Here is a 25,120-nt window from a genome sequence, read left to right as displayed (position 1 = left end):
TGTACAGTGACTGAACTATACTGTCCTCATTTTATAAACTGCAAATTTTGACTCAACATCTACCATCTAAGGATTTCTTAAGATGTCTATCAACACAACATGACTATTTTGTATCTCACATTTTCAACAGAAAAGATATTCTTTCCAACATGTGCGAAGCCCAAATACAATATTCCCTCTATTTCCGTTTCAAAAAAGATGTCTCTATCTAAGATCACAAAATTTAAAAAATATTTGATACATTCAATATAACTTTAATTTAAAATTACAAAATTTAAAAATATTTTTTATTTTTTTAAACTCCGATCCAAGTCAAATTAGGTCACCCTTTTAAGAGGGGGAGGGGGGAGTATAGCATTACTGAGAATGTAATAAAGACAGTTGAACAATCTACGTAACATACAGGGAAACTGCAACACTAAATCAGGCAAATAAGCTAAAATTCAAGTCCCTTTCCTTGTAGACATTGATGAACAAGAGTCGTGAATTTGTCTTGCAACAGTTAAAATCAGAGCAAATGACTCTCGTCCATAAAAGGACTATATTCCATTGAATAGTCACAACTAGCAAAAAAAAGAGAGAAATGCAACAAGAAGAAGAATTCAATACAATGCAAAATAACTCTGGAGAAAAACGATTAAAACATATAAAAGGATCAACGTATCAAAAATTTAAACCAGCTTTCAAATTCAGTACAAGTAACATTGTCTTTTAAAGTTAAAAGGCCAAAAAGGGCAAAGGGATCAAACATACTAAACTGCCATACTAACAAGGACAAAAAGTAGGCATAGCGCCAACCCTCCTTACAATTCATCACGCTCATTTCTTCGACTTCTTAGATCCCCTGAAAAGACATATTCTCATCAAATGATGTTCAAACTAGGCCCTAGGAGAAACTACAATTAATATAGCAGATGAACTTACTGGGCTGGCTGGGCTGGTGCAGCAGCGGCTGGTGCTGCAGGTTGTACTGGCTTCTCTCCTCCTGGTCCCTGAAATTTGAAACAGAAAAGATGAGAAAAAATCCTATGCAGTTATTTAAAAGGACATAAAATCCCATAATTGCATGAAACGTTTCTTAAAACCATAAAACATGGAGTAGAGTAGAGCACTCCATCAAGTGTCAGAGCCAACTTTTCCCTAGAAATTTTAATGAGCTTCAAACAATACCTGAGCCAAACGTTCTTCTCTCCTTGCAAACTTTCTTTCTCTGCTTGCCTTGTTCTTTGCCCTCCTAGCCTCAAATTGGTCGGACAAGGTTTTCTCTCTAGCCTTCTCAGCCTTTGTCTTGTGGATATTTTCCATCAGCACACGCTTGTTCTTGAAAACATTACCCTTCACCTTCATGTACATGTCATGATACATGTGTTTGTCAATCTTCTTTGATTCCCTATACTTGCGAAGCAAACGCCTGAGGACTCTCAATCTCCTCATCCAAAGCACCTTGGTAGGCAGTCTAGCCTCCCTGGTACCTTTGCGCTTACCTGAGAAAAGAACAGACATCAGCCAACAGAGCAATTTCACCTGCTAATATTCATTAGTTACAAAGAAGAGAGAAATGGCATAGTTCTAGCCAGTTAATATATGAGCAAGATAATCTTTCAAACCAAGCAACCAAAAAGGTGCCTACATTGAAATAACTTCTTGAGGTATGGAGTACACAAAACTATTTAGTTAGGACAAAAAAGATGAAGTGACACTAAATATAGGCTTATATTTCCTGTATCTCACTTCAATTGGCCTAGATGACATCTATGGCCAAAGACTCTCATAGGAAGTTCACCTCTTATATTCTTCTCTATTATGATTGAGAAATGAGTTATCAAATCCAAGTCCTTCTAACATTTTAACGACTATTTGGAAGAAGAAAAAAACCAATGCCCAATGGTTGACAGCAAACTGATAGAGCTACCTAAAAACTGAATTAGGGCATGAAAAATGAGTTTCTGCAATCACAGTCAAGACAAGGATGTACCATATCCAGAGTGACGGCCTTTCCTCTTGGCCTCCTTCATTCGGCGAGCACGAGATCTCGAGTGAATTTTGGTTGGTTTCCTGATGATGAAACCATCCTTAACCAATTTCCTGATGTTTTGACCTGTATTAAGTGGAAAGGAAGGGATTACGGGCAGTTCATAGAAATATGACAAAAAATAGTTGGCACAATGACATAGGGAGAGCTACAAGGATTGCAACTGGCTTGCACAAGCTCAACCAATAAGCTTGTTCCAGCAAACATGTTCTAGTTATCTAGATTGAGTAAACATTAATATCACTTTGTCATCTAAACATCAGATTAAGAGGCAAATAACGCAAAGCAGCAACACCAAATAAATATCTGCCAATACAACAACATACCCAATGAAATCCCACAAAATAGGTATCTTTCCATATTGACATCTACCAATAACAAAGATAATTGCAGTTAATTCATCCCACTGTTTAGTAACCTATCATCATTACTGATTAAATTACAATGACAGTGTTGTAATGAACATATACAGCTCAATTACATTTCAATCTCACGACTCAAAAACTTCAGCAAATATAACTTGTCACATAACCTATCCACATCTGCCAATAATTTCAATCCACTACATCTTCAGTTTTCCAAAAAATCAGCATAATTGTTTATTCGCATCCATTTAACACTAGAACAACCATCCTTGTTAATCATGTTTACCAAAAACAAATATGTTTTCAATGCAAAAACCTAAAAAATATCACTCTAAGCTGACACAGTAGACATAAATAAAAAAACATTAGTATGCTGCTAATCTTGTGAACAATGCATAAGGAGTATACTGATCAAATTCAAAACAGCAACTCTAACAAAAGGCAAATTGATAGTAACAGTAAATTAATCTATGGTACACTGGAGCTTAACTGATCAAACTCTACGACAAAAATATACCTCAACAGTATATTCAGTTGAAACATTGTAATGTTTGATCAAAATCCAAACCTAAAACCTCAACACAAATAATCAATGCTTCTATGGATCTGAACTGGTCGACATCAGAGTATATGTGGTTAAAACAACACTACGGTTGATCAAATTCCAAAATTAAACACTCCACACAAGAAAAGACGGCGAAACGATAAAGTAACATAACCTAAGCATCGTTGGAGCTAAACTGATCAAAACCTACTATAGATCTTTCACAATCAGAAGCCATAACATACAAACAAGAGATTAAAAGAGATAGCATAAACGTAAATAGATATTGATAACAAACAGAAAACAGAAACATACGGGAATTGGCCATGGAGATTTCATTGCCTTCATTAGGATCAAGCCAAACTTTGCCTCTTCCACACTTGAGGACACTAGCGGCGAGCCGCTTCTGGAGCTTCAACGAAACCATTTTCGATTTTGTGAAGCTGCGAACGAAGGAGAAATGGACAGTAGTTGGGAGAGGAGGCTTTTATACTTCTGAAATTAATGCCCTAGGGTTTTTCGAAATGGGCTTAGAAACTGTCTTTGGTCCAATGGGCCTCTTAGTACTGAGGATTAAAACTAATTGCACTAGTAGCCAGTTTTAAGAAATTTTTTCAAATTTTTTAATATTTCATAGTTGACCAACTTTAGACCAAAAAAAAAACATATTTGTTGCTCATCTTCTTCTATCATTATAACACAATATAGAAATCATGTTATACAAACTTTTTTATGCAATGGTAATGATGAATAATAGCTCATTAAATAAAGATTGAGTATAAAATTCAAGATAAGAACACTATTGAAGGTTTGTGAGAAAAATTTGAAAAATGATAAAAATAAGTCTGTTAGATTGGGGAGGAGCCAGGTTATTGATCGTAAAAAAATGAATTGGTGATTCATAAGCAGTGACTTAATTAAAGTCATAACTAAAGCAAATCTTTATAAGACAATTATCACTACTTATAGACATGAATTTATGTGATCTATTGTATGGAAGAATCAACAAATGAGTTGTGATTAGAAGTGAAACGTCACCTGGGCCCAGAATTAGTTAATTTTCACCTAAATACGTTAAGATGTAGCAATTTACAAAATTCAATATATATATATATATATATTTCACAATTTATAATTTAATTTTTCAATATTTAAGTAAACTTTGAATACAAATTACTAGAAAATGTATTTGTTCTCAAATTTGTTATATATGTATTAAATTGTCTCTTAAGTGCTAGAATTATATAGTTCAGAGTTTAGACCATGAATTCATTAGGGAACCCAAAACCAGCTAGTCGTGGCGTATATACAATCTAGAGTCCTTAGAGTCACGTGATCAAGTTATATATTTTTATAATATAGAATTATAAGATGATGATTAAATAATTATTAGGGAGTGAACAAATTTTTGACTAATATATTGGTATTTCTTGGGAACTTTCATATATAGCCACTTAAAAATAGTCTAATTATTCTCAATAGCTATAGTTTGATAATTACAATTCATAACTACATGTTATATGGAGGAGAGAGGCGATCGAGACTGAGAGAGAGAGGAGAGAGGTGAGAGAGGGGGAAAAGAGTGGGAGAAAGGTAAATTGTATATGTATATCAGTTAGATAATTGTATGTTATACATATGCATTCATGGCACGTGAGATTGGGAGAGCGATGAAAGAGACGAGTGAGACTGGGAGAGGAAGGAGAGAGGCGAGCCAGATTGGGAGAGGAAGGAGAGAAGCGAGCGAAAGGGGGAGGGGGAGGGGGGCAGAGAGGGAGAAAGAGATGAATTGTATATGTATATAATTGTATATTATATATGCGTTTGTATATATCGCGAGCAAGATTGGGAGAGGGAGGAGAGAGGCGAGCGAGAGAGGGCATAGAGTAGGAGAGAGGTGAGTTGTATATATATATATATATATATATATATATATATATATATATGTTAAATAATTGTATATTATGCATATGTAATTGCATATTCTGGCGAGTTATATATTAAAAAGGGAAAATTGTATATAATAGCAAACTAATAACCTAAATTAAATGAAATAGCTAGGGTTTGATTTAATTGTGCTCCATAGCAAACATTAGCTAAAATTTGCCAGCGTCTCTCTCCCAAAAATCTCGCTCGCCACTCTCCATTCTCGCTCGCCTCTCTCGCTTTATACACAGAAGTGTATAATTCTGTTTCTGTTTTGTATAAAGCGAGAGAAAATTGTATATACACATGCAAAAATGTATATCTTTGTGTTATACACTTAATTATACAATTTACAAACATTTTACTTCAAATATTGCAGAGAAAAAGGGCAACGAATTATACAATTGTGAATTATACAATTGCAGTGAAATACAATTTTCTCTAGCTTTATATAACAGAAGTGTATATATTGTGTTTCTGTTTTTGTATACAGTGAGAAAAACATATATCTTCTTGCTATACACTTATAATTATGCAATATACATACATTTTAATTCGGTTCAACTGTATGCAAAGCAAATTATACAATTGCAGCGAAATAGGCCAGCGAATTATACAATTGTATATGTATAGCGAATTATACAATTTTATGTTTGCTATGGAGCGCAATTATGCAAACTTTGCTATAGCATACAAATATGAATTTTTTGTTTGCCATATGTGAAAGTTGCCCTATTAAAAAACATGACTAATTATACAAACTCAAAGTCAGCCCACGTAATTTATGTATAATATTAATCACAAGTAATAGTTATAACAAACTATAGCTATGATGAGTAATTAACAGTATAAATTTGCCAAATCATGTAACTTTCCTTTTCTTTTCTCATGTCACTTCTATTTAATAATAAAAAATAACTTTGTCTACTTATAAGATTAGATAATTTCTCAATTCTAACAAAAAAAATTAAAACCTTTCTTATTTGGTGATAGATTGAAATTTGTGGAAAAGAATGAAATATTTTCCATTAGAAAATAACCTTTACTATATATAATTTTATAGCTAATATGAACCAAGCTAAATTTCAATTATTTTTTTCCCAAAAAACCCAAGAAAAAAAGAAAAAACATCGTAATTAACCATAAATAAATTATGTGGATACACAAGAACACATGCATGTATTTAGCTAGGGGTTGGTATCCCTAACTACTTATAACATGCATTATTATGGCTAAGAAACTAACCCTAACTAGCTAATATGCGTCAAGCGCTAAATTTTATCTTCTTCTTTTTTTTCTATTTCCAGGCATCGAAAAAAAAAATATAAATAAATATTATAATAAACCATAAACAAAATTACATGGTTATATTGAAATTTATACACATTTTTTCATATGGACATGATTTGATTAATAATGTAATGTAATTATTTACATGCTGGAACATTAGTTTTTCCATTGAATACTGTCTTGGCATTTTGACATGTTGCTCCTTGTAGAGGTCCAGTTGTACCAGATGGAGCTATATCAATATCAGCCAATTCAACTCCTTCACATGGAGCTGCTTCACTGCAATTAAGTGATACTGGAGCTTTTGTATTTGTTGTCCCCCTTATGTTCTTGAAGTGAATATCTTTTAGTTTCACTTTTGATGGCTATACCAAACAAAATATAATAATGTATAAGTGAAATTGATCTAAAAAAAAAACTAGTAATATTAACTCAAATCCATGTGTTACGATCATATACTAATAGCTTACCATGATATTTATCATCTCTCATCTAACTCCGCTTAGTAAGGTTTGGATCAGTCGAAAAAATCACAATTTAAAATTGTATTAGTATTTCAATTCATGGTGATCTTAACACTATTGTCCTAAATAGAACTTGAGGTACTTGTTATCTCTCATTGACATAGGTATGGAGTAATTAATTAACTCTGTCGAGCAAGGCCTGAATATTAAAAAAAGGGAAAAGGGTCTGATATATCCCTCAATTTTGTCATTTGGAGCTGATATACCCTTCGTTATAAAAGTGACTCATATATGTCCTTACCGTTATAAAAACGGCTCACATATACCCCTGTCGTCACAAACATGGCTCACATATACCCTTCATTTAACGGAAGTTAAAAAATTAGTTTTAAATTTATATTTGTTACTTCTAATTTTTTTTTAAAAATTATTTAGAGATATATATGATTCTTCTATCAAAGTTCAAGGTATATTTTAATTTTTTTCATACATAAATTATTTTTTGACTTCTTTTATTATAATTATTTGGGTTTCTTATTCTTATTATGTTTTTTTCTTTCATTCCTTAGTTTAAAGGAAAAAAATTTAAACTATTTTTTTGTGCGTATTGTAATTTAATTTCGTATTCGAAGAAAAAATTTGGTCATCTATAATAAGTTTTACAAGAATATTAGTGAAACATAAATAAATTTGATTATCAAAATAATAATTATAAATTAGTCATTGAAACAAAAAAAAGTCTAAAAAAATAAGTTTGACGAGGATTAAATTTATTTATATGGAATTATATTTTTTAGAAAAAAATAATAAAAACTTAGATTAAAACTTATATATGAGCCACTTTTATAACGAGGAGTATATCAGCTCTAAATGACAAAGTTGAGGGGGTATATCAGACCCTTTTCCCCCTTAGTGTCGAGTAATTAGTTAGTAAAAAGTAGTTATGATAACTTTACCTCAACCTTGTTCTTGGAATTATAGTGTTGATCAATAAGAATTGGATTTTTAACATCCTCCAAGACAATATCTTCATAAACAACATCAGAAACTTGTAGTGGAGATGAATCCATATAAGTCTTGATTCTTGCACCATTTGTTGTACTGTGGAATGTACAATTTTTTATATAAACTTTTGTAACATCCTTCTCATCTGGTCTCTTTCCAAGGCTTCCAATACTGCACAAAAAAACTACATTTAGAATCTTTAAATGCCTACATTTTTTTGAAAAGGCTAGTAGTACATTTAATCCCTCAATTCTTGATGATTTTCTATTTTAACACTATGAAAAGATCATTATTAATTAAAAAACTAACCTTATTCCATGTCCAGGGCCACAATGAATATTATTGACAAAAATATTGGTAGTACCATGTCCAACACTAATGCAATCATCACCTGTCCCAATGTTGCTATCAGTAACATTGATATTAATTGTTTCACTTATATGAATTCCATCAGTATTTGGACTTGTTGCTGGTGCTGTAATCTTGATTTTTGAAACTGTAATGTCATTACTATCAGTAACTTTCAAATGGACACCTTTGGAATCCACAAAATTTATGCCATTGATGGAAGAACTCTTCACAGTTTGAAATACAAGAGACTACACACACAAATATAATAATAATTAATAACTTTTAATAGTGAAGAGCGAGCAACTATAAATTGAGTGATCATCTGTACTTACCGTAGGGAGAGGAGGAGAGTTTCCGCTTTTGTCAGCATACTGCCAGCTGGCATTTCCTTGTCCGTTTAGAGTTCCGCCACCTGTAATAACGACACCGTCCACGTGTTCGAGGGATATCCATGAGGCACGTGAGTACAAACTTATGTCTGTATTTGACAATACTGTCCCTTGAATTTCAATAATAATGGGCTTTGGACATGTACATGGGCCTTGAAAAATAGTTTCTCCTGTAGTAAATGTTCCTGGTGGAATAACAACTTTTGCTGGGCCTGTTGATTGACATGCTGCTCTCCATGCCATCATAAATCCCTATTAAAACCAACAACAAAAAAGAAAAAAGTTAGGCCTCCAATTTATTTTTGGCTTTACGGCAGAGTGCGCAGAGCTAGAAATTTAAATATAAGTTTGGGTTTTACCCGAGTGCTATCTGCAGTGGGATCTGGTCTAGCTCCGTGCTTGGTAACATCGAAAACTGTCTCCATAAGGCCACGACGCGAACCAAAAGGTGCACATTCTGCAACTTTTGATGATAAAATGGCTATACCCAAAAGTAAGAATAATCCTACAATATTATTGATTTCTAATCCTTTTGGAATAGCCATTGTGGTTGTGGCCTAAATAGGAAATTGAAAAAAATAAAAATAAAGAAGAAAAAAAGTGAGAAATTAAAGAAGGAAAGGGACCCTTTTGAATGGAGATGAAACAAATTTTTTGCCATTTTTATATCAATCTTCTTACGCCATACAAAAATTATTGGCTAATGTTTAGTTTGTTTTATTTCTTGTTTATGTTATTTCCTACATTTTAGCTAAATTGAAGTTCTAAAAATTCACCTTAAATCATGAAGAGAAAATAATTTCTGTGGCCTTTAGAAGTTAGACCCTCTTGTAAAATGTAATTCAATTTTTGAGTTGAATCGTATGGTATTTGACTTACTGGTTCGACTAATTTAAATTCTTCTTGTGTAAGAAGGCACCAATAAGAGGAAAGTATCAAACTAAATCTTATATTGTAACAAGAGGTGATTCTTGCTACTAAGACTAAGAATAAGCAATAAGAGAAAAAAGAAGAAGAAGAAAGAAGTTCTGATAATTTTTAGAATATCTTCCTCAAAGTAATACAAGGATATATAATCCTTTAGGATCAGTACAATAGTACGACAACTGTCCTCATTCCAAAACAGAATACAGGACTGGAAAGTAAATAAAATAACTATTGTTAAGGACTAGGAAAGTAAATACTAAAATTAACAACTCAAATACCTAATGGACTTAAATATCATAATCTTAACTTCATTTGTTTAACGGCCACAACAACTTTTGTGACAATCCATTCCCTTTAAAGATTAATCTTGCTTTTAAGCTTCTTTAAAGTTGGGAAATCGGGACTTGATAAACTGGAAATCTTCCCAGGTGGCTTCTTCAGGTAATAGGTTCGCCCATTGCACCAAGATCTGTGTTGCCGCCTTGTTTCCTCTCTTGATCATTCTCCTGTCTAACACTGCCACAGGTTCCACCAATGGTTGGCCATTAGATGAGCAAAGAGGAGGGTCTATGGATGGAATTGTTTGTTTCCCAACTTTTTTCTTAAGTTGTGAAATGTGGAACACAGGATGTATTTTTGTTGTCGGGGGTAACCTCAGCTTATAGGCCACAGGTCCAATCTTTTTGACGATTTGATACAGCCCATAGAATTTTGAAGCTAACTTGAGGTTCTTCCGTATAGCTACTGAAGCTTGTCTATATGGTTGTAGTTTCAAAAACACCCAGTCCCCTTCTTCAAATTCCCTTTATGTTCTTTTCTTATAAGCATTCATTTTCATTCTGTTTTGTGCCTTTGCCAAATTTTCCTTTAACACTTTAGCCATAATTTGCCTATCTTTGAATACTTGATCAATAACATATACTTTAGGTTGTGCATAATTAACTCGAATGAAAGTTGTGGAGGGTCATAACCATAGACTACCTTGAAGGGAGTCATTTTTAGTGATGAATGGTAGTTGCTGTTGTACCAATACTCAGCTAATAAGAGCCACTTGATCTAATCCTTTGGCTTATGTCCCGTCATACACCTTAGGTAATTTTCTAGACACTTGTTCAATCTTTCAGTCTGCCCATCAGTTTGTGGATGGTAAGCAGAACTATAAACTAGTTGAACTTTCAGGTTCTTAAAAAGTTCCTTCCAGAAATTGCTCAAGAAAATCTTGTCTCTATCTGATACAATACTCTTAGGTAAACCATGTAGCTTATAAATGGTATCCATGAACACTCTAGCTACTTGAGATGCAGTATAAGGATGAGATAGAGACATAAAATGAGCATAGTTGCTGTACCTATCAACTATTACCAGAATAGTGTCTTACCGTTCTGATTTTGGTAATCCTTCTATGAAGTCCATTGATATGTGTTCCCACATTCCATCAGGTACTGGAAGGGGTTGTAATAACCCCAGATATAGTACTTGTTCATCCTTGTACCTTTGGCAAATGTCACATTCTTGAACCACCACTTTCACCTGCTCTATCATAGTAGGCCAATAGAAGATTGCCTTTAGCCTCTGATAGGTTGCCCAAACTCCAGAATGTCCTCCCAACCCAGAGTTGTGTATTGTGGACACCAACTCTTGTCTCAAAACTCCATTATTCCCTATCCATGCCTTCCCTTTATGTCTCAGTATTCCTTGTTGTATGGAATTGTCTGGATCATTCCCGACATTAATACTTAAAGTTGTGATTGCATTTAGTACTTCTTGATCACCTTCATAACTATGTAGTATCTCTTCAATCCATTTGGGTTGCAATTGAGATATTAGTAAGCACTGTCAAGACATAATTTCAGTCTGGTGATCCACCTTCCTTGACAAAGCATCCGCCACTACATTCTCAACTCCTTTCTTGTAGTGAATTTCAAAGCTTAACCCCATCAACTTGGTTAAGCCTTTGTGCTGCAATGATGTTGTTATCTTTTGCTCCTGTAGAAACTTCAAACTAAAATGGTCAGTTTTAATAATGAAGTGGTGAGGAAGAAGATAATGTCTCCAGTTGTCTACAGCTTGTAGAAGAGCAATTAGTTCCTTTTCATAAGTAGATAGTACCTGATGTTTTTTGCTCAATGATTGACTCATGAATGCCAAGGGTCTCTTATCCTGCATCAATACAGCTCCAACTCCATTGTTGCATGCATCCACCTCTGATATGAATGGTTTACTGAAGTCAGGAAGTGCTAACACTGGAGCGCTAGACATAGCTAATTTTATTTGATAAAATGCTCTGTCAGCTTCCGTATTCCATTTAAATTCTCCTTTCTTCAGTAAATTTGTTAAAGGCTTGCTCAGTTGTGCATACCCCCTGATAAACTTCCTGTAGTATCCTGTTAACCCTAGAAAACCTCTTAGTTCTTTAATAGTTCTGGGGCGTGGCCAGTCAATCGTAGCAGCAACCTTGGAGTGATCAGTACTTACACTATTTCTAGGGATGATATGTCCCAAGTATTCTACTTGAGGTTGTCCAAAATCACATTTGCTGAGCTTAGCAAAGAGATTATTTGCCTTTAGTAGCCTCAACACAACCTCTAGATGACGTATGTGCTCTTCCATGTTCTTACTATATATTAGTATATCATCAAAGAATACCAATATAAACTTCCTCAGCTGGTCTTTGAACACCACATTCATTAAAGACTGAAATGTGGCCAGAGCAGTAGTCAATCTGAATGGCATAACTCTGAACTCCCATAGGCCATGGTGAGTTCTTAATGCAGTCTTGTATTCTTCACCACTCCTCATTCTTACTTGATGATACCCCGCTCTAAGATCAATCTTGGAAAACACCACTACCCCAAACAATTCATTTAAAAGATCATCAATCATGGGAATCGGGTACTTCTTCTTTACAGTTAAGTTGTTTAACCTCATGTAATCATGTAGAATCCTTTTTCTTAACCAATAGAGCAGGGGAAGCAAAAGGTGAATGGCTTGGTACAACAGTGAAGCATATCATTGATAATAGACTCAATAACATTCTTTTGATCATATGAGTACCTGTTGGGTCTAAGATTAAAAGGTTGAGCACTTGGAACTAGGTTAATAATATGATCACAAGTTCTTCTTGGGGGTAATTCCTTAGGATCCTGGAAAATACTTACATGTTGTTCAAGTAATTTGCTGATTTCGGGATGTACCGCTTTTTGCTCTTTTGTCGCCTTCTCTTCTTGTATCATAGCTAACTCAGCTACTACTTCACAAGTACCAGATTGTAACATCCTCTTTAGTGTTTCACTGTTTACTGCAGTAAATTCAGACTCCTCAGTAACACCATACAAAGTTATCATTCTTCCATCAGTCATGAAGCTTAGGCTATGGGGCCTGGTATGCAAAATGACTGGTGCCACCATATCTATCCAGTCCATTCCTAAGATCATGTCACAGCCTCCCACTTTCATTAGTTTAAGCTGAAAATTGAACTATTCATCTTGCATTTTCCAGCCAAAACTCATAAATTGACAGCTCATTAGCTCACCATTAGCTACTAATATCCTCATAGGCTTCCTCAAGGGTTCTACCGGTAATCTTAATATTTTCACAATGTGGGGATCAATAAAGGAGTGGGTAGATCCACTATCAATTAAAATTACAATAGGTAGTTTCTTGGTATGGCCTATGATTTTAATAGTAGACACATTGCTACTGGCAGAACTCAAGCCTAGCAAGGCATTGAGAGACACTTCAGCTTGTTCTTCTACTTCTTCCTCTAGTGTCTCAGGGACATCTACAAACTCTTTAAGTTGATCTCCTTCTCCTTCCATTTCCTCACCTTCCATAGCATGTAATGCTCTTTGTTTGCACTGATGACCCGGGTGATATTTCTCCTTGCATTTGTAACAAAACTCTTTCTCCCTTAATGCCTCAAGGTGTTGTGGTAAAGTATTTGGTTTGAAAGGAGCTCGACCTTGTGTTTTATGGTTTGGATAGGTTATTCTCAATGGTTGTTGATGATTGTGGATTCCGACAGCTGGTCTATTTAGAGGGTTTTGAGGATTTCTGGGATATGTGATGGCGAAGGGTCTTTGGTTGGTGGTTTGAGGTTGTCTATTAGGGACAAAGGGAATCAAGGTCTTGAATGACTCTTCATACAGTTTGGCTACTTCATAAGCATCTAAAACTGTTAGGGTTAGCTAACTTCACCAATTGCTTTAATTCAGGTCTAAGGCCACTGATAAAACTAGCTACATAATGAGTTTCATTCAAGAGTAGATTAATAACAGTCATATAACTGGTAAGTTCTTCAAACTTCTCTTGATACTGATCTACAGTAACCCACTTGCATCAGTTTATTAAATTCATCTACGATATCTTGGGGTCTTATATTCCCAAACCTTCTACACACTTCCGTGCAGAATCTCTGCCAGTTCATCCTCTCTCTCTGATTGACAATGTAACTATCAAACCAGATATCCACTCGATCCCTCAAATGTACAGAAGCATACCCAAGTTTTTCATGTTCTGAAATGTTGTACAGTTCAAAAAACTTTTCACACTTTCTGAGCCAACTTCTGGGATTACAACCATCAAATTCAGGGAAATTAATTTTTGGTTTAACTGTCCTGTGCTGGGCTGTGGACGCTGTGTGCATAATCGGGGTGGGAAGTATAGTAGGGGCTGAGGAATACATGGGATTCCTGAATAAGGGAGGACTAGAGAAAATGGGAGCTGGAGGAAAAGAGAAACTCCGACCTACTTCAAAAATAGATGGGGTAAATGGAGGTTGAGAACCTACAATTTCAGGTGAAGAACTTACGATTGGTGATTTTCTGGTCGAAGTTTGGCCAATCTCCAACCGAACCCGAGTTTCATGGGCCCCTGTTGGTGTTGCTCGTGGAGTCAAATCAGGCGGGGTGGTGAGGGGAGAGCTCGGACTGTTCTGCAACGCCATATTCGAAATGATGTACTCAAGCTTCTTGTTCGTCTCACAAATCTCACCCAACTGAACCTGAAACTGGGATTGATTCAGTTCGAGGGTTTCGAAATGTTTGCCCACATCCTCTACAAAAATCGACAGTTGACTGCGCACCATGCGGATATCGTCTTGCAAGCTTGGCAGCTCTAAAGGCAACTCCATTACGGTAAGTGTTGAAGGACCAGGAGGCTCTGATACCATTGTAACAAGAGGTGATTCTTGCTACTAAGACTAAGAATAAGCAGTAAGAGAAAAGGAAAGAAGAAGAAAGAAGTTTTGATAATTTTCTGAATGTCTTCCTCAAAGTAATACAAGGATATATAATCTTTTAGGATCAGTACAATAGTATGACAGTTGTCCTCATTCCAAAACAAAATATAGGACTGGAAAATAAATAAAATAACTATTGTTAAGGACTAGGAAAGTAAATAAAATAACTATTGTTAAGGACTAGGAAAGTAAATACTAAAATTAACAACTCAAATACCTAATGGACTTAAATATCATAATCTAAACTTCATTTGTTTAACAGTCACAACAACTTTTGTGACATATATCTAATTCACACTCAAAAAAGGAGGAGGATAGCTCATAGTTCTTGTCTTTAAGTAACTTACGTGGGATTCATACCATTCATTACCCTGTCAGCTTAAATCCATATATTTTTATATGAAGTTTTAATGCTTGGTCTAGTGCGTGTGCGTTTGTGGGTCAAGGGTACTTTTACCCCCGCAAATCTTAGGTGGATCGGGTATAACTTTATTATTATGTCAAATTACATCTTGAATTTAACCCAAATTCAAATATAAAGTTGGTTTATAGAAAATTTTCCATTCTTAAGGTTCTAACCTAAATCTAGTACTAGGGTATGTGACACCCCAACAACTCGATGACAATTGTCCACCAACACGTTCATTTTGATCTTAAGAATTCCAGACAATATTATATCCCCTCCGTCTACTTATATTTGTTATGATTTCTTTTTTTAGAGTTAACGATTCAAGTAATCATAGTTATGTTGAAAATAGATCATTTACTTATATTGTTGAAACAGATTCAAGTAATCATAGTTATGGAGGAGTTTTAAAATATAAATATGAAAAAGAAAAAATAGAATACCATTGCAGATATTATTCAGGATCTTATGCAGAAGCACAAATGAAATGGAAAGTAAATAGAAAAGAATTATTCGCATTATATAAATGTTTATTAACATTTGAACCATATATTGTTTATAACAAATTTATTGTGAGAACAGATAATACACAAGTAAAATGGTGGATAACTAAAAAGGTAACAGACTCAGTTACAACAAAAGAAATAAGGAGATTAGTATTAAATATATTAAACTTTACATTTACAATTGAAGTGATAAAAACTGACAAAAATATTATTGCAGATTACCTCTCACGAGGAAACTAGTCCAAATATACAAGAAAAAATACTAGCTGCCATAACTACACTTTGCCAAAAAGTGGAAAGTCTTGACAGTGAAGTGCAACTATTGAAGAAAGCATATAATGGTCAGCAGCATGACTCTAAATATGCGGAGCTACGTCGTCCGGCAGACGATAAAAGGTCAGAACTAAAAGGTGACGTTGAGAAACACCTAAAAACTCAAAATACTAACAAATTATCAACTGCAGGTACAAATGAAGCAAGTACAAGTAAGGGAAAAAATATCAATTTAAACAATCTATTTGAAAAACCATTCATTCACAGAAAACAAATTATAGATATAACACCAAGTCCACAAACTTCTACCTACGCAGAAAGCCTAAACAGAGAAAAGAAGATATATAACCATATTACCCAATCATATATCAAAAACATATATACAATCCAAACTTTTTTAAACCTCAAGCCAAGATCTACTACCACTACAGAAAAAACAAAGGATTATGTAACCCAACATTTGCAAGGCTACAATAAACTAATCGCACAACCTAAAACTAACCCAAACTTGGTTAGAACTTGTTACAGTTATGGACTACTTAGTACGGTATATACATATGATGGTACAGAAATAAGTGGAATTCCTGAGATCCACAAAACCTTTTTAACATACAAAAGAATTACAAAAGGCAACCTATTTTTTATAAAATTTTATACAGCACCAGCAGAAATACTTTTTGACGAAATAAAACCAACTATCCAAGTTGTCAAAATGGGATTGACACGGGAAATGATAATACCAGAGGATATATCGGCACAGCCAGAAATACCTAAAGTTGAGATACCTATTTTTTATGCAAATAAAAGAACAATTGGGCTATCAACTATAATCCAAGAACTAGCTACAAATTATCTACAAGGAATTGCTAGTTGGAGTTATTATTCCAGAGATCATTTAACGATATATGCAAATTCCAAAGAAGTTAGGACAACAGATATGGCAAAAGTACAGAGATGGATATTATCTTTGTTAAAGCCAGAATTACCACCAACAACTAGAGCTTTGAAGCAAGGATTTATTTTGAAAGAATTATTAACCAGATATTGCAAACTGATTGGACATAAGTATCAGGAACATATATGTTCAAAATGCAATGGAGAAGATAACTATGTCCCAGACGTACAGCTGGAATGAACTAAGAAGAAGAAAATAAAAGAAAAAATAGACATAAAGATATATGTACAAATTAGTCAATTTGTATAGTTTTGCTTTTTTGAGTCATGTAAATTGTCGGCCAAGAAGGCCGCTCTGATACCAATTTGGGGGAGGGGGGGGGGGTGATCGACTATATTGCAGAATTGTAAGATAAGAGAGATGTATGGATGGTTAGTGATTGATGATTTATTTACAAAGGCAAATGCCACTTATATACAAGTTCCTAATGACCTTTCATCCTTACCAAAAGACGATTGACCTTTACTATTTACACAGTTACTAACCTTTACTATTTACACAGTTACTAACCTTTACTATTTACACAGTAACTTGACTCCTACTATTCATGAATGTGACTTTTTGTCTTCAACTATTCATGAATAGGACACACACTATATTGCAGAATTGTAAGATAAGAGAGATGTATGAATGGTTAGTGATTGATGATTTATTTACAAAGGCAAATGCCACTTATATACACGTTCCTAATGACCTTTCATCCTTACTAAAAGACGATTGGCCTTTACTATATACACAGTTACTAACCTTTACTATTTACACAGTAACTTGACTCCTACTATTCATGAATGTGACTTTTTGTCCTCAACTATTCATGAATAGGACACATAATTTTTTAAAAAAAAATAATAACGGCCTTCTTGGCCGACAATTTACATGACTTAAAAGCGCAAAACTATACAAATTGACTAATTTGTACATATATCTTTATGTCTATTTTTTCTTTTATTTTCTTCTTCTTAGTTCATTCCAGCTGTACGTCTGGGACATAGTTATCTTCTCCATTCCAATGAATACCTATTTGTTAAATGATGATGTTAATTACACGATATTAGTACTTTATTTATTAAAAGACCTTGATTCTGACATAAAGAGAATAATTTATGAAAAATTATTAATATTAGAGATAATAGAAGAAACAACCCAAAGTTGGGCAGAATTAATCATACCAGATGATATAGATCTATATGATGAAATAGAATTAGAATTATAAAAGCATGATTGAACCAAAAAGGTTTGAAATTTGGCAAAAATGAAGTAATAATATTTATAAGATAAAATTTATTAAAGATCCAAGCAAATTAAGTAAACTTTTAAAAATTTTGTACAGAAAAATATAAATGGATAAAGAAATAGAACATAGACAAAGACTAATAGAAAAGATAACTGAATTAGAGCAAGAGTTAGAACATAGAAAAAATAGACTTGAACAAAATATGTTAGCAGGAGTATGTAAAAAATCAATATTGGCACAAAGAAAAGTTATATTTATGTTGGAAATACAAATAGATTGCCTTGAATATAGGTTACAACATAATATAATTTACAAAAATTTTGACAAACATTTTATAATGTATTTTTTCATCATATTAATATATAAAAATTGCAATTTATAGTACTCTTCGCATAGTTTTTGAATATCTAAATTTTATTTAAAATATTAAATTAATATAATTTAATTCAACTTTAAAAATTAGCCAAAATTAACTTACGAAAAACGCAACACAATAAATAAAAATGGACAGAGGGAATATAGTTATATAAATAAATACATTCAAAATTTATTCATGATAAAGATCAAACTTATATTGGCACTACATTCATTGACATTAACAATTCCTCAAGAAATGAAGCTCTGACATCAAATTTCTCACAAAAAGAAATATTATAATATATATATATATATATATATATATATATTCTCAATAGGAAAACAAGCTAAAACAACATATGCTAAGAAAAATCTTAACACATGAACATATGCAAGCAATGAACCAGACTAGTAACTATTGTGGTTGTTATCTCCAAGGTATATATATTAATAAATACCCCATAAGTTGTTGATATTTTTGATAAAAATTATATTAATAAATACCCTATAAGATAAACCCTCAGCGGTCGCTGATTTAAAATAATGTATTCAAGAGGAAGTCAAACCAGAATAAAATGGCACCCCGGTAGCAGGTATCCACTCACTCCCTTGAATAAAATTTCCAACAGTGAATTGACTGGCCTCACTAGAGCTATTAATGACCCGATAACCGGGCCATTTTACTCTAGCACTAGTATTTGAACCGGGTCCCCGGTTCAAATACTCTCCATAATAAAGTGTGTTCAATGCAAAATCACCACTCCATTCTAACCAACCAGCAGGATCAATTAAGCTTCCAATATTGGATATGAGAATTACAGTTCTTGAATATTGTTTCCATGGTCGTCCTAAGTAATTTTTGAATGACGATACAACAGGAACTAAATCCGATGCAGCTTCCACTTTACAATTCAAGATTGAAATTCCAGTGTTTTGATTTGGATCTTCTCTTCCTTGTGCCGTGAACATGTTCTTCTGATTCGGGTTAGGTTTACGAGCATACAAGTTACAATTCTGGAGAACAACAGCTGCATTACCTGTTTGAAGAAACTGTTAGGATCGAAGTAATCAGATGTCTCGTATAGAAGCTAATAACATACTAATATATTGAAAGAGAAGTTAACCTTGTTTGATGACTCGATCACTACAGGAAAACTGTGAATTAAATGGAAATTTTATTTGAGAATTAATATAAATTTTTGTACTAATTCCTATGTAATTCACAATATTTTTGTAGTGAATCTACGTATCTCTATTAGCAAAAATAAGTAATCAATTATATATAAAAGAATGTATGAGAGAAAAGTTTATATAAGATAACATATTTGGATATATGACCATCTGAGGTATTAACTTAATGACAAGATAACATATTTAAATATATGACCATCTGAGGTATTAACTTAATGGCCAAGAAAGAGAGCAGGTTAAACTGAAAATTTTGACTTATAAATATTTTTAGTAAATTTATTAAATATTGTATAACAACTAAAATATTTAAACGAGATAACTATAATGTTACCAAAAATGAAGTCAACCGTCCCATAGACATCGCAATCGCGATAGAATTGTCGAAGTGAGTGGACGTAGAGGGTGTCTTGATAGGCAATAAAGCTACATTGGTAGAACGCCGATAGGTCGGAGCCGCTCCGCAGCGCCACCGCTTGGTGCTTGCTTGGTCCGGCATAGTTCTCAAACGTAATGCCTCTAGCTAAGAATCCATTTCCCACCACAGCTGCAATTTAAAAAAATTCAAAGATAATAAGTTTTATAATAATAATATCATATTCGATAATTGAATTTGACTTTTTATATAAAACTAGACTTAAATTTCTTTGGATTCTGCTTAAAGCTAGTGGAAAACAATTTATTAGGGATGCATGGATATATTATTTATGATCTGAATCATCAAAATTAATAATTTTGACTCTAACACTATTTATTTTTAAAAATTACTTAGATCTAATGCATTAGTTATATATATTAGTAATGTAAACACAGTACTCCCTCCGTCCATTATTATTTTCATGGTTTCTATTTTTAGAGTCAAATTATAAAAACTTTGATTAACATTTTAAGATATATTTTTTCATCATATTAATATGCAAAAAATTGTAATTTATAGTACTTTTCATATAGTTTTAGAATATCTATTTTTTAAAAAAAATATCGAATTAATGTGATCCAATTTATCTTTGAAAATGAGTCAAATTGACTTTCGATAAGCGTAACATGACAAATAATTCTGAACGGAAAAAGTAACTTATGTAGACCCTAGGTTTTAATTAGAAAACTAACTAGTAAGTATTCATAAATATTTAGTTGTGGATTCAATTATTATTATTATTATTCAAAAATCATCGGGGTTCAACATTTATAAAAAAATTACTTATTTACAGACAATGTCATTTTTTGTCAAAATTTTTTTTTTTAATAACTTCTTGATCTTATCTGACTCTACTCCTGGCTATACTTAAAGTTATACTTTATCATAATATTTCATATTTAAAATTTAAAATATTTAATCGAATATAAGCTATCATATCTATCGTATAATAACTCTAGGTGGTCCTAATTAAATTAAAGGCTAAAGCTACATATTGCTTCAAGTCGAGCTATTTAATTAATTTTTGACGTGGATTCAAAAATTATTGGAGGGATGAACTAACCAGACAAGAAGACATGGGATCATTGATTATAGGAGTCGTACTGTAAAATAAATTTAGTTGCACTGTTGAAGTGAATTCAATTAAAATATTTTTTTATTAAATATAAATATAAAATTTAGATCAACGTATTAAATTTATTGAATTTATAACTTTTATGATAGCTCATATGATAGACTTATTAGATAGGACCAAATTAATGTTGAGGTAGTTTTTGTGGGGTCCTTTATCTATTAGATGTAATTAATGAGATAAATATATCAATCATTCCCTAGTTACAAATTCCCTAGTTATAAATCAGAGATAAATTTAATATTTAAAGTTTATGAATTTTTATTTAGTAAAATATAAATAAAATTTATTGAATTTTTTTATAAATTTGTTAATAATATTGTGGTACACGACAATTTTTTAATTGATCAATAATATTGATATTTAATTTTATAAATTATTCAAATTGTATGAATATATCGACATTTTTCCTGCTCCGTCCCTTCCTATTTTAAGGTACTTTGTACGATTAATCAATTATTTATTTTTTAAAAATATATAGTATATGAATATTTCGATTCCTCCATTATGCATGATAAAATTTAAATTTTTCAAAATTGTCTCAATCGTAAACAGAGTATATATTAGTTTTGTTTTTCCTCACCGACAGAATCCATATTTTTTTCATAACCCTACATGTTCAATGCTAATATTTCATGTCAAGATCTTTCACTATCTTCTTTTTAATAATTCATACTTTTGAACTTTTGCCTAACACAAATATCTACACAATAATATCCAAAAGGATGACTAACTTATTAAAAGCGAAATGCGTCTTAATTATGATTATTTTCCAGTCTTTTAATTTGAATTTGAAATTTTTAATTAAATATATGAACAAAATCTTATATATTCATTCATCCCTTCATGATGGTACCAATGATCTTTACTTTTACAAAAAACTACTTCCTATGTTCAAATTTCAATAATTATTGTCCACTAGCTATTTACCTGACACACACCTTAAAATAATTAATAATCTCTTGATTTTTAGATTAAATAAGTATTATTAGACAATTATTTTTAGTATAGCGAATAAATAAAAATGATCGAGAAAATACTATGTAACATAATTAGATTACTAAAAGAATATTAGAATAATTCTATCAACCTATTAATCATAGTCATGTATGTACATGACCCATGATTAAAAAATTATTTCACACCAATAATATGAAATTAATTAAGGTCTAAATCATTGAATTAACTTCAACAACTCATGATACTATATAAAACGTGGCCTTCGTCCAAATAATTATCTATCTTATTTTAAAATTATTAACCTCAACTAATATTTCTCCAATATGAGTATTGTTAACGTAAAATTAAATTTCATATGCTAGCTATATCAACGTATAAAAGTTAAACTCTTATTAAAATAGGAGAGTTCTGGACTTACCAACGGTAGCTGATCGGAAAGTAGTCCATCCATCTACGACGTTCCGATTACCCTTTATTACTGTTTTTCCGATCCCATCTCCGATGAACATTATCATACTTTTCTTTCTTTCTACGTCAATATATTCGAAATACGTTCCCGCCTTGATGTAAATCACAAATCTTGTACTAGAAGAATTTGGTGCAGCACTTAACGCTGCATTAATAGTAGTAAAATTACCACTACCATCTTTAGCCACAACCAAATTGAACTTAATTTGGTTCAACGGAGCTTGTAAAAGGGTCCGGTCCTTTTTTTGCAACCATTTTGGGTACCCATTCTTCATGGTGCCGTACTCGGGGAAGACTTCATTAGAGTTTGATGACGACCTAAAATTATATTATAATAAGAGGCCTTTTAAATTTATTCATGATTAAATAAATGAAGACAAAAAAAAAGTAACTTATTTAAAATGATTGTACATAAAGGAGAAAGATAAACTATTTAATTATGTAGAGAAATTTAAAGTAATTTACTCACTCATCGCTACGAAATTAAACTTCAACAAATTCTTTTAAAAAAAAGGGGATAATGCACAAGTACCCCCTCAATCTATGCCCGAAATTTTAAAGACACACTTATACTATACTAAAGCCTATTACCCCTGAACTTATTTTATTAATAATTTTATACCATTAATTTTTTTTCAAGCTAGTGCGCCAAAAAGGGGTAGAAAATTACTTATAAAATAAGTTTAGGGGGTAATAAAACCTTACTATAGTATAAGTGTGTCTCTGAGATTTCGGGCACAAGTTGAGGAGATACTTATACATTTTTCCTTAAAAGAAAAAGAAAAAACTTATACCATATTTGTTTTAATTCATGTGTATTAGTTTGACAAGATACATAATTTTAAAAAAAAACAAAAAAACATTTAAATCTTATGGTTGTCAAGTTAAATTATACTTGTTGTATATGAGAAAACTCCACTAGTTTCATTTTGTATGATGTCAAAAAATAAAGTTTAAGAATTAAAAAAAGATCGAGTTTAATTTAGATACTTGTCTAAAGCATCTCTTGTGTGATAATATAGAAAAAGACGAAAAATTTAAAGTTAAAAAGTGTTTTCTAGAGTAAAAAATGTGTTATGGCTTCAAAAATATGTTATAATAAATATGTCAAATAAAATGAAACAGAAGGAATATACTATTTTTTTTGAATCAATTCAATATTTTGAGGGCCGAAAATAGAGGTTTTAGTGGCCTTACCCTTGAGACGACCCTGTCTTTAACTTCTTAAGCATGGCAAGAGAGTTGCTCATATGATGAGATATTGTATGCAAGTTCTTCTCAATGTATTGACTCAATTTGTGTTTACTTTTGTGAATTCCTTCAAGACAAGTATCTTGATTTGTCATTGCACCACTAAGAAGTGTTTGTAGATCATTATAGTGCTTTAAAGGTGAATTACTACTATTTTTAGTAGAAAGATCATTAAGAGTTGTTTGTAACTCATCAATAGTTGTATCACCTAAAAGTTCAATACAATCATCTAATGCCCTTTTCTCAATAGGGTCCAATTTGGACATATGGTGAAGTATGTTAGAGCAATTTTCAGCAGAGGATTTGACTTCATTCATTGTGACATTGACATTGGAAGATATGATTTCTGGAATTGATTTTTTATGAAGATTTGGGATTAATGAAAGAGTGGAAATGCAAAGCTTAGGGTAAAGTGTGTCTTGGCAATGTGAATTTGCAATTTGGATGTTTTTGTGAACATGAATTTGTTGAGTACTTGATACTAATAATGATTTTGGGGGAAAGAAGAATGTGAGCAAGAAAATGAATGAAAGAGCAAGAGAAAGTGAAGGTTTCTCTTTTTGGATATACATTTTGGGAACTTTGTGGTGGAAATGAGTAGTAAAGTTGTGCTTCTTTTATAGGAAAATTCAAGAAGTTTCACTAAAAGATATTTTGAATGGATGCACTAAATCAAGTCAGAATTTAAAATTTTATGAATATATAAATTGAGATATCTAGTAATTATTCGAATTATTTTGTTCAAAATTTATATTTGTACACGTTTAGGTCTGAAGAAAATATTCTCCGCTTCAAATATTCTTAAAAAATATGTGTGATTTTTTTTAAACTTATTTTCTGATGTTTGATAAATAAGTAAAAGATACTATCTCAAAAATTGGTTAATTATGGGATTGAGCTAGAATATGGAGTCGAATTAGATCAAGGATTTAATTTATTTCTTTACATGGTGTTAGAGCAAGACTCATATTGTACATTCATATTAAAATTATTCACACTCCAGATATTCAGCCCTCATTGTGAGTTTTTCTTTTTTTTAAAAAAAGAATTCTCACTTTACTCAATTATTGGACGAATGATCTCCATCCTCGCTCTTGGACTAACTTTTGAAATTTCATCCTTGCTCTTGGACTAACTTATGAAATTAAGTTAGGTTCAAGTTTTATTTCTATACAATTATATATGTTATATTTAGACAATGTTTAGAAGTACAATAACAAGAATGACAACATTATTTGAGTTTATTTCTCCAAGTTGAGTCTGGAAGAGTAGAATGTATACATACTTTATTTCTACCTCGTAGAGATAGGGAGACTATTTCTGATAAATCCTCAACACAAATAAAGCTTGTCAAACAATTTGAAAAGAGGGATATACATATGGGAAAAATAACAAATTAAATAAGAAACGGAGAATATTAGATGAAAAATAGAAATTGAA

At 32.2% G+C, this 25,120-nt stretch overlaps 4 protein-coding genes across 4 annotated transcripts; 1 reads left to right on the top strand and 3 right to left on the bottom strand.

The window, feature by feature from the left end:
• Window positions 1-637: 637 nt before the first annotated feature.
• LOC101261236 (large ribosomal subunit protein eL19y) lies at window positions 638-3,486 on the bottom strand. The gene is made up of 5 exons (XM_004240505.5): window positions 3,257-3,486; window positions 1,976-2,098; window positions 1,171-1,484; window positions 925-992; window positions 638-844 (listed from the first exon to the last, which is right to left on the bottom strand). Exons 1-5 carry the CDS (start codon window positions 3,366-3,368, stop codon window positions 820-822), a joined length of 642 nt encoding a protein of 213 aa, XP_004240553.1. The 5' UTR covers window positions 3,369-3,486; the 3' UTR covers window positions 638-819.
• Window positions 3,487-6,180: 2,694 nt separating this feature from the next.
• On the bottom strand, window positions 6,181-9,004 carry LOC101260647 (polygalacturonase). The gene is made up of 5 exons (XM_004240503.5): window positions 8,726-9,004; window positions 8,310-8,618; window positions 7,936-8,225; window positions 7,578-7,797; window positions 6,181-6,522 (listed from the first exon to the last, which is right to left on the bottom strand). The coding sequence occupies exons 1-5, from the start codon at window positions 8,909-8,911 to the stop codon at window positions 6,295-6,297; spliced, it is 1,233 nt and encodes a 410-aa protein (XP_004240551.1). The 5' UTR covers window positions 8,912-9,004; the 3' UTR covers window positions 6,181-6,294.
• Window positions 9,005-15,420: 6,416 nt separating this feature from the next.
• On the top strand, window positions 15,421-16,852 carry LOC101245064 (uncharacterized). The gene is made up of 2 exons (XM_026031367.2): window positions 15,421-15,432; window positions 15,662-16,852. Exons 1-2 carry the CDS (start codon window positions 15,421-15,423, stop codon window positions 16,850-16,852), a joined length of 1,203 nt encoding a protein of 400 aa, XP_025887152.2.
• A 1,573-nt stretch (window positions 16,853-18,425) lies between these two features.
• Window positions 18,426-24,398, bottom strand: LOC101260941 (pectinesterase). The gene is made up of 4 exons (XM_010323554.3): window positions 23,627-24,398; window positions 22,380-22,747; window positions 19,786-19,998; window positions 18,426-19,300 (listed from the first exon to the last, which is right to left on the bottom strand). Exons 1-4 carry the CDS (start codon window positions 24,250-24,252, stop codon window positions 18,813-18,815), a joined length of 1,695 nt encoding a protein of 564 aa, XP_010321856.2. The 5' UTR covers window positions 24,253-24,398; the 3' UTR covers window positions 18,426-18,812.
• Window positions 24,399-25,120: the final 722 nt, after the last annotated feature.

The sequence above is a fragment of the Solanum lycopersicum genome, chromosome 6, assembly GCF_036512215.1.
Source record: "Solanum lycopersicum chromosome 6, SLM_r2.1".
NCBI classification, from domain to species: domain Eukaryota; kingdom Viridiplantae; phylum Streptophyta; class Magnoliopsida; order Solanales; family Solanaceae; genus Solanum; species Solanum lycopersicum.
This window is presented reverse-complemented; position numbering and strand designations above follow the sequence as displayed.

Excerpts from the sequence above, each read along its gene's own strand:
- LOC101260647 (XM_004240503.5), bottom strand. The coding sequence starts at position 8,911 with ATGGCTATTCCAAAAGGATTAGAAATCAATAATATTGTAGGATTATTC. Across the intron at positions 7,798-7,935 it reads GGCCCTGGACATGGAATAAG|TATTGGAAGCCTTGGAAAGA; the intron begins GTTAGTTTTTTA and ends TTTTTTGTGCAG. Across the intron at positions 6,523-7,577 it reads ATTCCAAGAACAAGGTTGAG|CCATCAAAAGTGAAACTAAA; the intron begins GTAAAGTTATCA and ends TGTTTGGTATAG.
- LOC101260941 (XM_010323554.3), bottom strand. The coding sequence starts at position 24,252 with ATGTATATCCAAAAAGAGAAACCTTCACTTTCTCTTGCTCTTTCATTC. Across the intron at positions 22,748-23,626 it reads AAGACAGGGTCGTCTCAAGG|GTCGTCATCAAACTCTAATG; the intron begins GTAAGGCCACTA and ends ATATAATTTTAG. Across the intron at positions 19,301-19,785 it reads GACGGTTGACTTCATTTTTG|GTAATGCAGCTGTTGTTCTC; the intron begins GTAACATTATAG and ends TTCTTCAAACAG.
- LOC101261236 (XM_004240505.5), bottom strand. The coding sequence starts at position 3,368 with ATGGTTTCGTTGAAGCTCCAGAAGCGGCTCGCCGCTAGTGTCCTCAAG. Across the intron at positions 2,099-3,256 it reads AATCTCCATGGCCAATTCCC|GTCAAAACATCAGGAAATTG; the intron begins GTATGTTTCTGT and ends CACTTAATACAG. Across the intron at positions 845-924 it reads GCACCAGCCCAGCCAGCCCA|GGGATCTAAGAAGTCGAAGA; the intron begins GTAAGTTCATCT and ends ATGTCTTTTCAG.